General features: G+C 41.1%; 1 protein-coding gene across 4 annotated transcripts in view; it reads right to left on the bottom strand.

Moving 5' to 3' along the window:
• FGFR2 (fibroblast growth factor receptor 2) overlaps positions 1-12,932 on the bottom strand; it is a 253,809-nt gene that overhangs the window by 65,948 nt on the left and 174,929 nt on the right. For 3 of the 4 annotated variants that reach the window (XM_082267392.1, XM_082267391.1, XM_082267393.1), the window contains exons 3-5: positions 8,084-8,350; positions 7,543-7,623; positions 5,270-5,439 (exon numbers count right to left, since the gene is read on the bottom strand). In XM_082267392.1, coding sequence (XP_082123518.1) covers positions 5,270-5,439; positions 7,543-7,623; positions 8,084-8,350 — 518 coding nt within the window. The remainder of the gene's footprint in view (positions 1-5,269; positions 5,440-7,542; positions 7,624-8,083; positions 8,351-12,932) is intronic. The other variant, XM_082267394.1, reaches the window with a different exon arrangement.

Raw genomic sequence — 12,932 nt, 5'->3', positions numbered from 1 at the left:
ATCAGTAGATTACAGGTGGTCAGTAGTAAGTGATGAGGGGTTTAGAGGACAGCAGCAAATGATGCAGGGGTCAGTGGTAAGTGATACAAAGTTCAGAGGTCAGTAGTAACTGATGCAGAGTTCAGGGGTCAGTAGTAGGTCACCTTCTACTGACCCATAAACAGATACCCCATCCTTTTCTCTTGGGCGCTGGCCCCTCCAATGTACTGTGCTGCACATTCCGTATTCAACACTGTCTCAATCCTTTAGTATGCAAGTCAACTCAAACTATTTAACTACACCTCTATGAGCCACGCTCAATATTCAATGCAATTAAAATATGGTCACTTTCTACAGAGGCATGCTGCACGCGCGCCACATTTTCATGGCCAGGTGGCCCCATTTATAACCTCGCACAGAGGTCCACTGCTTTCAGAAAATGCCCCTGAACCAATTAATCTAATTTCAGGATTATTTGCAATTATCAGATGAGGACTGAGCTGTGTAGGCATTTGGTAGCGATAGCAAATTATTTCTCCAAGTACAGGATCTTTTAAAAATTAGACAAAATAAACCTCAATGCTTCACACCTCATATACTTTGTACTTTTGTCTCAAACCTTCATTAAAAAGAAAATTGTTAAAAAATATGAAGAACAAAATAAAATCACTATAGTAATTTTTTTTTTCCTTCAAATACTAGGGTGCTGCAGGGTTAAAAAAAAAAAAAAAAAATGGTCACTGTCAAAAATAGGTCTCTCTTTGCCTGATCAAAATTTAAAATTACTGACTGGCCATCTCCAAATGCTATTCGTTACGGCCTGATCAGCTGGCATTTGAATAATTACTAGGAACAGTCCCCAGCCATGGGAATCTATGCGACTTTAAAAATTGGAAGCCACTAAAACATCCTGACTACCAAAACAACAAGAAATTTAAAGTCTTTAATGCTTCCTGGGCATTTGAACAGCACGTCAGTAGGAAGTGGCACTCATGGTATTGTGACTACAGCATTGATTGTTCCTTAAGAAACGTTTTCACTCAGCGTGATCTAATAAAAAAAAAAATTATATATAATCACTACTCCCATGGGAGCTGCTGAGTGTGGGTTCCCCTGGGTTACCATTAGCAACAGTTGGACATTTAAGCATGTTTTCAAGTGGGATTACCTCAGACAAGAACCAGTCAGGTTTCTTAGTTTTTTTTTTTTTTTTTAGGGTTTATTGAGGACTTGGATAGGAGAAGGGATGAGTGGGATACTCCAACAACTGAACTATGCACAAAATAGGCAGGGACTATACAGAACTACTGATTGACGCTGGTTAATGCTGACTGATGCTGGTTAACGCTGACTGACGCTGGTCACGGCTAGGCCGCTTACTTTAGCTTTACTTTTGACTGTGAAAAGTCCTTTAAGCTCCCTAAGGTACTCCTACCTGAGGTAGCGGACTTGTAGTGTAGACTACTGCTGAGACACTTCAGGGCCCTTCCTGGCGCCCTCTTTATTCCCTATTCTTCCGGGCTTCACAACTTGGCACCCCCTTTACTGTAACATCCCGGGTTAGCTGGCTCTCTGATCCCCTTGACCTTTCTGGAGTGGCCCCCTCTCTTAGGCAGACCCCTGGGCAGATCTCGAGTACTCACAACACTGGTTTTCCAGAAGAATCCAGCCCCACGGCTCCACTTGGTCAGCACACACTGGATCCTTCACAGCACAGCTCATCCCCTGGTCCCTAGGATGACTGCCTGGGCCACCTTCCTCAGCAACAGGAGGAGAGACAATCAACACCCTCCTCCTGGGACCTGGCTTTCCACCCAAAGACACCCTGTCACATGCCCCCCTCCTATTTATGTGCTATCCCAGGATGCACTGCAGGAATGCCCTCGCCCTGGAACTGACATAAAACAGAGTGTGCCACTGGCTAGGTTTCCTCCACTATCCAATGAGCTCCCTCAGTGGCTGCAGTGGGGACACTACCTCAGACCCAGTGAATCACACTTGGAAACATGTAACAGGCTAAAATAACAGATCAGACCCTCCTGATAAGCAGATTAGTGTCACAGATATGTTTTGCCCAGCACCTAACTAGGAGGGTGCTACACATACATATAGATATTTTATATATATATATATATATATATATATATATATATATATATGATGTATATATATATATGTATATGTATACACACACACAGTGCCTTGCGAAAGTATTCGCCCCCTTGAACTTTGACCTTTTGCCACATTTCAGGCTTCAAACATACAGATACAAAACTGTAATTTTTTTGTGAAGAATCAAGAAGTGGGACACCATCATGACGTGGAACGAAATTTATTGGATATTTCAAACTTTGTTAACAAATAAAAAATTGAAAAATTGGGCGTGCAAAATTATTCAGCCCCTTTACTTTCAGTGCAGCAAACTCTCTCCAGAAGTTCAGTGAGGATCTCTGAATGATCCAATGTTGACCTAAATGACTAATGATGATAAATAGAATCCACCTATGTGTAATCAAGTCTCCGTATAAATGCACCTGCACTGTGATAGTCTCAGAGGTCCGTTTAAAGTGCAGAGAGCATCATGAAGAACAAGGAACACACCAGGCAGGTCCGAGATACTGTTGTGGAGAAGTTTAAAGCCGGATTTGGATACAAAAAGATTTCCCAAGCTTTAAACATCCCAAGGAGCACTGTGCAAGCGATAATATTGAAATGGAAGGAGTATCAGACCATTGCAAATCTACGAAGACCTGGCCGTCCCTCTAAACTTTCAGCTCATACAAGGAGAAGACTGATCAGAGATACAGCCAAGAGGCCCATGATCACTCTGGATGAACTGCAGAGATCTACAGCTGAGGTGGGAGACTCGGTCCATAGGAAAACAATCAGTCATATACTGCACAAATCTGGCCTTTATGGAAGAGTGGCAAGAAGAAAGCCATTTCTTAAAGATATCCATAAAAAGTGTTGTTTAAAAGTTTGCCACAAGCCACCTGGGAGACACACCAAACATGTGGAAGAAGGTGCTCTGGTCACATGAAACCAAAATCAAACTTTTTGGCAACAATGCAAAACGTTATGTTTGGAGTAAAAGCAACACAGCTCATCACCCTAAACACACCATCCCCACATGGTCAAACATGGTGGTGGCAGCATCATGGTTTGGGCCTGCTTTTCTTCAGCAGGGACAGGGAAGATGGTTAAAATTGATGGGAAGATGGATTGAGCCAAATACAGGACCATTCTGGAAGAAAACCTGATGGAGTCTGCAAAAGACCTGAGACTGGGAGGGAGATTTGTCTTACAAGACAATGATCCAAAACATAAAGCAAAATCTACAACGGAATGGTTCACAAATAAACATATCCAGGTGTTAGAATGGCCAAAGTCAAGACCTGAATCCAATTGAGAATCTGTGGAAAGAACTGAAAACTGCTGTTCACAAACGCATTCCATCCAGCCTCACTAAGCTCGAGCTATTTTGTAAGGAGGAATGGGCAACAATTTCTGTCTCTTGATGTGCAAAACTGATAGAGACATACCCCAAGCGACTTACAGCTGTAATTGCAGCAAAAGGTGGCGCTACAAAGTATTAACTTAAGGGGGCTGAATAATTTTGCACGCCCGGTTTTTCAGTTTTTTATTTGTTAAAAAAGTTTTTAATATCCAATAAAATTTGTTCCACTTCATGATTGTGTCCCACTTGTTGTTGATTCTTCACAAAAAATTACAGTTTTATATCTTTATGTTTGAAGCCTTAAATGTGGCAAAAGGTTGAAAAGTACAAGGGGGCCGAATACTTTCGCAAGGCACTGTATATATACACACATAATATATATATATATATATATATATATATATATATATACACACACACACACACACACACACCACGCAAAATACTGTGTTTACTTCTAACTTCTCGACTGTAGTAATATTATGGCAGGACAAGGTTGCGATACACCCAAACACACACACATCATATCTCCAGCTTCTATTGCTATTATGCCTTATTGCACATGGTAATAACTGTTTTGGTCTGATAACAAGCCTGCACCTGGTGCTTTTTATTATCCCCACACAACAAAGCTTTATTCAGGTATCTTAATATCATGGAAAATATATTACAGAACAGCAATTCACCTCTAAATTGCCCTTTAATTTGCCTGACACCATCTTCGATTATCAACGTTTAACAATTTTATTGCATTGGCATATGTTTTTGAAAAACCAACTCCTTACGTTTGCATATCTGAAACTTAGCAGCTGCATCTAAGGGTATGTGTGTAAATTGCTCTTCAAACAAGGAGTAATTGGGGTAAAAGGTCAGTGGACTAGTAACTGCTATGACCCATTTGCCTAACAAGCTTCCCAATGTATTCCCTGTAGAACAGGTATGCTGTAATACTGTGTGCTGCACATAAGCACTTCCAACCCTTTGTCTTAAAAAATGGTTTAATCTGTGTATGTACAAAGCATGATCTGCTTGTTGGTGTAGAGAGGGAAATGCCAACAGCATTGCAGTTCTTTCAAAAAATACGAGATTTTCGGATGTCTCGGAAACTAATATTTTGATTGCCTTTTCCAGGATAAGCATACAGATCAGGAAAGTTTTAACTCATGATCATTATACTTATTATTAGGCCGCAATTTAGAAAGTACTGATGCAGGTTAATCAACATGGAACTAGTATTCTTAAATTAAGGTCTTTGGGTAAAGCGCGAAAGCAACAAGTTCACTTAGAAGACACCCTCTCTAGCACCATATAACATACCGAATCTGCTCCACTCAGCTACCAGAAGCAAGGGAAAGAAGCCAAGTAAGTGTAAGTTCCAAGTCACAAATTGCAGCTTACACAAGGATAAGGACATTTTTCCCACATCTCAAGAGAGAAAGGGGGCCAAGTCACATGTACATCCATTTCCAGAAGTACCAGATGAGATTTTTTATTTTCAGAAGAGAAGGAAGAGAAGGAAACGCAATTATGTGCTGATTGGGAAGGGGACATTGAAGAAAACAAATATTTCTTTAAGGTAATCTGAGCTATAGGAACTTAAAAGGTTCTCCAGATGAAATGGGAATGAGCAATCTAGTGTTTTGAACTGAAAAAATACGGACAGTGCGCTAATCAAACTAATATGTTAGGCAACACAGCTTATCAATTTGAAGAAATTACAAAATGAAAAAAAAAAAAAAAAAAAAAAAACACTTGGGACCCCTAAGCTCAGGAAGAGTTGAGCACTATAGTGATAGAATTCATAGGGTACAGCTGTTAATGTGTTTAGCTTACCTTATACCCGCCAATCCGATGCTCTTGCTTGAACTCCTTGTTGTTCTTCAACCACCTCATGGTAGGGGTGGGGTTTCCACCAGCTGGACAACGTAACTTTACGGTGTTAGCAGCTGGGACAGCATGAAGTCTCTTCTCCATCTTCTCTGGGTTTGTCCAATAAGGAGATCCTGAAAAACAGAAAGTTTTCAACAGAAATGGTGACTTAGCAAGGCTTCATATTGTCAATCAGATGTAAAGAAACAACAATTTTTTAAGTGGATCATTATGTTGCTAAATGATTTGTACATTCATGTCAGTAGAAATTTAGAGACAGTACATATTACGATGTTTCCAATGGCTTGCATGGAAAGTTAAAGTCAAATCAATCATACTACTGATATACTCGTTATACATTTCTATTTAAGGTGGGGATTTTAATCCTTCCCTCTCACATCTGCACATTTTTTTTTTTTTTTTTTTTTTTAGAAAGGCGGAGGACGAGGTTGTGCGGTGGGGCTAGTATCTTTTTGTTGGTGCAGAAAGCCACTTCCTCTTTCCTTGCCTAGGAGAGGATGGCATAACCCTCAGCCAGACCGCAGACTCCTGGGATGCATATCAGACATTTTAGGAAGCTTAAGAACAGTATTATAATGTTGGCACCAGCATTTTAACAGGCTTGGATAAGTGATCAGGAAGTGACACCTGGCTCTTGAATTCAAGAGCCAATATCTCCCATTGCTATCAATTTGCCCATTGAGGAGGGAGAAAGACGAAAGAGCTGCTGCTCTTGCGCACAATGCTGGATCGAGACCGGGCTCAGATAAATAAGGGGAGGGGGGGTCATCTGGGTGGGCTCAGAAGGTTTTTAATCTTAATGAATAGAAGGAGTTTAAGCTAAAAGGAAAAAAAATCTTAAAAGAACCACTTAAAGCAATATTTTATGGTGCTCATTAGAAATGTCATTGCCTCTTGAAATATATTTTACACCCAGCAACCCTCTCTGCACAAGGGAAACTTATATTTATATAGGTGGTGTTCATATAGTACATTCTATTTATGTTTAAGATTTTAATGTTCTTTATGAAACTAACAAACCCTCTAAAATATTTTGTAGGGCCATTCAGATAAGACTTGATATAAGAGACTTAATAATATAACCAACGGGTCCGTAGAGTGAAGTTCACCCTACTCTGCTAATAGCTGCATTTGATTAACGTCATATACTGTACATTGCAATGTAGACATCTTTGTAATAATCATATTAAATACACTGGAATTCCTGTTTAAATGTGAAGCTGTAGATTAAAGTACATGTTAACCTAAATATATTTTTTACCTGTGTTCACATATGATATAGGTGTATTTTATAAACCATAGTTTCTATCATGTTCATGTACTACTTTCATCTGAAGTACCTGGTTGATCCTGCCAGTCCCATTTCTTCCTTGTTCTAAACGCACCCCACAAAGCATAGAACCTGAACTGTACTCGAGTGGTCAGTTTGCATCCTTTGGCTGGTTGTTCAGAGGTACAGGACACTGTGCAGACATGCATCATGCCTGTATTAGTTAATGTATTCAGCCCTTATACCCTCATATCAATCAATCACAGCCTGCCTCTGGCACACACCCCCTCCCAATCACAGCCTGCCTCTGGCACACACCCCCTCCCAATCACAGCCTGCCTCTGTCACACACCCCCCTCCCAATCACAGCTTGACTCTGGCACACCCCCCGTCCCAATCACAGCCTGCCTCTGGCACACCCCCCGTCCCAATCACAGCCTGCCTCTGGCACACCCCCCGTCCCAATCACAGCCTGCCTCTGGCACACACCCCCTCCCAATCACAGCCTGCCTCTGTCACACACCCCCTCCCAATCACAGCTTGACTCTGGCACACCCCCCGTCCCAATCACAGCCTGCCTCTGGCACACACCCCCTCCCAATCACAGCCTGCCTCTGGCACACACCCCCTCCCAATCACAGCCTGCCTCTGGCACACACCCCCTCCCAATAACCGCCTGTTTCTTGAACATGTCCTCTACTCATTAACATCCTGCTTCTTGTCTCAAGCTGAACAGATTATGGAATACAGGTACACCATGTGTCTGCACAGTGTCCTGTAACCTTGTAAAAAAGGTAAGAAATATTAATTTTCTGAAACTAAGCAAAATGGTGCATGGATAGTTATAACTATTAAAAAGTGCCTTTCACATGGTATGTTCATGACTTCTTCATTAACACCATTGAAATTAGAATTTTCACCCTGGATTTACAGGTGATCCACCTACGTATCTTGTTGCTGTCATTGATTACGTTCTCAGAGACATCGTTGTCACTGTCATCTTCATCATCTCCAGAAGAACTAGCCTCTGAAATGAAAACACAAGGCAAGAAATGTATATAAATCACGTAAACCGTAGTAGGTTAAAAGAGGTAAGCACTATCCAAATGCAGAAAAACAATAAAAAAATAAAATAAAATAAAATAAAATAAAAACATTAAAACCATCAAAGAGAAAACTGATCAGTCACGAAGTAAAACATTTATATTGTGAAAATATTTATATGCTTTGCAAAACGTTAGGGCTTCCAGAGAAAATTCTGGGATATCCTACCAGGCACTGGTGTTTGCCAGAACAAATTCTTAATAGCTTATTAATCTTTACTCAACTCCTGGAATAAACAGAAGCCAGAGGGCTCATTTTTATGCCTCCTGGCAACTCTCTAAAAGACAAATTGCTAGATACAGCCCATTGTTTGTAACACAATGATGATGACACATGGTGCATTATGGTCTGATAGGTTACACTTCCATTCTCCAGTCACTCACCTGTGACATTCACAAGGAAGAAATGAGAATTGCTCTGGGCGCCTTTATGAGCTAAGCAGTAATACAGCCCTGAATCCCTGAGGAGAGTCTCGTTTATCAGCAAGTAGTTCATGACAATCACCGTCCTATTGCTGGATTCTAATTTCACCCCATCCTTATTCCAAGTCACCAGGGAAGCATCGTTGTATGGACAGCGCAGATCAAGAGGCTTGCCGGGAGTAATCGTTAAAACGTCTGGCTGAGAGATTTGATATTTGGTTGGAGGTTCTGCGTGGAAAGATAGAAGGGAAGCGGCAGGACAAAAAAGGAAAGACACCAAATGTCAGTAAAGCACCCATAGCAAATCCACTCTCAGCAAGCAGTAAAGAACTGACTTGATGATATACAAGCTATGCAGAAATATTAGTGAGGTTAAACACATCATGCATTACAGTGGAAGCAACACCAAGAGCTTAGGTTAGGCTACAATCCTTCTGACCAGTCAACAAATTCTTAGTTGCTCTGCCCTGCCTTCTTTCACCTCCTGCAAATGTTGGTCTAACTACGCCCATGTGCGGGCAGATTGCCCGTTTCAGACTTTATCCAATGTTCACCACTAAGATCGCCCAGTGTGTAAGCCATTGAGTACCTATCTATTGACCACTTTTATTGGCAAACATGCAGAGCCGCTGAGAAGGCAGTAAGGCCGGCCAACTTTACCGGGCCCCATCGGTTCAAAAGGGGGGCCTGGGCACCTGCTGAGCAGGAGGGATAGCTGTACTGCCTTACTGCTCCTCCTTCGGTTCCCCCTTCAGCGCTGCCTACTATTCCCCTCTCCCTCAAGCTGCACTGCAGGGTGATTCATTCATGCATCTGTGCCCCAACCCCGCTACTGCCCAGGCACCCCTGTGTGTCCCTACCCCGCAGCTCTGCTAGCATCCCTCCTCTCCTGCCAGCAGCTGTTGCATGCAAACAGGGTGTGCAGTTTCAGGATGGAGAGTGGGGGGCAGGGAAATATGTCCAATTTACCAACCCTTCTTTTCTTGAATGAACTAGGTAAACTATTGATATCGAGCCCCTAAATTGTATAAATGAGAATTGCTTTGTGCTGAGCTACTTCCTGTCCATTCATTATAGAAGCATAGTAAAAGTTTATTATGCTTCAGTTTGTGAATGAACAAGAAGTAGCTCAGCACAAAGCCATTCTTAGTTATACACTGTGCAGTGCAGCTGAGGCTGCAGAGAAAGGAAATGAGGAATTTATAACATCGTTGCTTTTCTCCATCTCAGAAGTGAGACATTGGCGGTCTGTTTAGACACCTCATTTTTCACTAAAGCACCCCCCAGCACGGATGCAAAAAAAACATTTTTTTTAAAATGTAAATAAATAAATCTTTATAAAAATAAAAAATAAATAAAAAATTCTATGAAATAAAGAAAAAACTCAAGGGCTCGTTCTCATGTTTGGGGGGGGGGGGGGGTCAGGTAGGCTGTACAAGGCTCGCTGATTTCTAACAGCAACCCTGCATATATGCCTGCAACGTGGTAACATTTGTATAGGTCTAAATACAGCACTTGTTGCAAGAGGGAACACTACAGTGATCTCAGTATGTGGTACAGTGACCATTATTATGACTACAAAGAAGCACTTCATCAATGTTTCACTATGGCACAGCAAAACATTTTAGCCTGTTCTAAACAAGATGATGAAAGCTGCAATGAGTAGTAACTCATGAGAACCGAATGTCACATTTCAACCCTTTCCTGTGGCCAAATGAATAAAAAAAAAAAAGTTTTAATAAAAAGGTGGAAAAGAAGAAAAATGTATCAAAAATGAATCAAAAGGAGACAATACCCATAGTTTTATCATCCCAGAATAAAAAGTGGGGCCCACGATTGGTTGCTTTGTGCAACTCCTCCAGTTTTGTTAATTTTTTTTTCTATTCTCTGCATTAACTGTTGCAGATAGGTCTGGCTTTCTGGGAAAACTTCTGCCACTCAAGCAATAACTCAATTTGGCAAAAATAGTGTGAACTCTCCAAGTCTGATTCAATGTAATGCTAAAAAAAAAAAAAAAAACCTTGTTTGTAGCGTGGGTAACCAATAGCTCTTTTGTCATCATCAACAAACGCTCTGAACATGTAAAGACCAGCATTACATCACCGCAGTTATCAGTTCTGCTGCTCCTGCCTCCTGCTAAGCACGTTAGTTAAAAGGACCATCTGGCTTGGTTATATGGGCAATGTAATGAGAACCTGGGATGTATCATCTTTGGGTTCCAAATTAAATTGACTGCAGGAATGACAAGCTTTCATGAGCATGCCTTTGCTACAGCTATACAATGCTGCATATTTGTGAGCTGAAATTGTTTTCTCTTACAGCTCTCGCTTTCACATTAACCCTTAGCAGCCATGAAATGCAGGCTTTCAATTTTTTTAATTATCTCCAGCCAACACAAGAGAAGCTCCCTATATTGTAGAAGAAAATAGAGAATTGTGTTCCCAATTTGCATGCATGCCCATAGAAGGAGACAGAGAGGAGTGTGAAGCTTTCACCTTCTAACACAAAAGAAACAGAAAAGGGTATATATAAAATAAAGTTTTATAGGGTGACAAATAATCCAGGACCCGCCATGTTTTTTTCCCCAACAGAATAAAAATAAAAAAAAGAAAATCTATAAAAAAAGGGAGGAGTAAGTAAGTATGTATAGAATTTAGGGCTTACTTTTTTTCCAGGATGAAGGGATGTTTACATTTACAAATGCAATTTTCTCATACTTTACATTTTTACTGTGCAAAGGCACCAACCCTCCCTTTAAAAAGATCCTGTAAAGTGTTATTCCAGTAAAAAGCGAATGTCCTAACATCAAAATCTGAAGCTAGCACTGTGAATTATTTTCATGGTTTTAGGCACCAGAAAAGTATTAAAAGACCTGTTGAACTGTCCTATGTTTTTATTGTCTATAAAGGTTATTTAGAAAGGCAATAATGTGCAAAGTTTGACAACCACACAGTGGCTAAGTGGTTAGCACTTCTGCCTAGCAGCACCAGGGTTGTTGGTTCAAATCCCAACCATAACACTACCTGCCTAGAGTTTGCATGTTCTTCCTTTACTTCCGTGGGTTTCCTTTGGGCTCTCGGATTTCCTCCCACACTCCAAAGACATGCTGGTAGGTAGATCGGCTCCTGTCTAAATTGGCCCTAATATGTGCATGTATGAATGTGAGTTGGGGACGTTAGATTTTAAGCTCCCTGAGGGCGGGGACTGATGTGAATGTAGAATTTATGTAAAGTGCCATGTAAATTGATGGAGCTATATAAGAAATTGTAATAAATAAACCAATTACCAATGAGGTATGTTTTTGCTGGTCTACTAAAATTTGATTCGTTGCCGGAGTACCTGAGCTGTGCCACCAATGTAGCCAATTGAAGTGGCTGCCTCAAGCATCACTCATGGTTATTGGCAGGACTGAGACCAGAGTGTCCAAAAATGGCTACCTCGGGCTGCATCTGCCTCTGCACAATCCTGGTTGGTGCATCTCTACAGTTCTTTGCACTGCTTTACTTTGTTTTTTTGCAGACACTTCAAAACCCCACAACTCCATGCCGTATATATACCATAGCAATAAAACAAACTTCGGCCTGATGACAAAGATATGGCTAAAGAAAACCTGAAATATACGGAGGCTGCTATTGCTGACCTCTACTTTTGAAAAAAACAAAAAAAAAAGTAAAGCGTAGTGGCCCGGCTGTGGGGCTGCCAACTGGCTGAAATTTGAACAACCTGCCCAGTAAACCCGTAAAAATTATACTTGTTGCCAATTCTGTTTACAGGAAATGGATCACTAAGCAGGTATTTCTTAGCTCAAAAAAAAAAAAAAATTGCAACATCACCTGTCAAGTTGATCCCTTGGCTTTAAGACTTTCTACTTGATATACGTGGAATACAAATGCAGATGGTCAGGTAAGATTATACTCCAATTTCTAATCTGCATCCTTGCTCCTTGTCAGTGACTTCTAAGCACTGAATCTGGATAAGGCCAGGAAAAGTAGTATATCCAGAATGAAGCCAGCAATGACAACCCACTTTTTTCTTTTAGCACAGGTTCCCTTTAAGATGATCATCACACCCCCTACTATCGTTTAGGAGCTCAGTTAAGAATCAAGGTAGCATCCCAAGACAAGGAAAATACCTGTACACGCTGTACTTGGTCATGGTTGGCCTGCTCTGAATGCACAGTGAGAAGCCAGCTATACAATATGACAAAGTTTACATAAGGGTGTTTACACAGGGCTCGGTGCTGTGTCTCTGTCAAACCACGTCCCCCACAAGTTCAGGCACAAATGCTACACGACTTCTACAGGCCAGCGGTATTTCCAATTCACCAACATTACCAACTTTTGTATCTAGCCGCCACTGATAGAAACCTGCAGCCATTTTGGAGCTTATGCGTGAAAAATGCCTTAGTGACCCAAAATTTGGTCTCACTTGCATGGGCCCCCGGCCATTTTCTCCAAAATAATTTACAATTAATTGTATTAAATAATGTGGGTTAGTTTGTAAAATTGAGTACTGTCTCTTAAAATGTTTCCACCTTACCTGTCTGCACAGGTAAAGTGCCCAGTCAGGTGAGGTGGAAAATTCTGGAAGTGGTGGGTATAAACGAGCCGTATCCCTAGGAATATGTCTGTTATTACCAGCGAAAGAGCTTCCTTCACCCTGCCGCCACGTGCACTTATTTTTGGTTTGTCACCCTTGCATCTGGGTGGGGCGGCAACTTCGTTGTTGTATAAATGTGATTTTGCTTGAGTTTTTGGTAACTAAGAAGTTATTGGTATGCCATAATGGTTTAACATGCAAATTTGTGTTA

Source organism: Pelophylax lessonae (genome assembly GCF_965119305.1).
Source record: "Pelophylax lessonae genome assembly, chromosome: 9".
Taxonomy (NCBI): Eukaryota; Metazoa; Chordata; class Amphibia; order Anura; family Ranidae; genus Pelophylax; species Pelophylax lessonae.
Note: the sequence above shows the minus strand (reverse complement) of the source record. Positions and strands in the feature narration are given on the sequence as shown.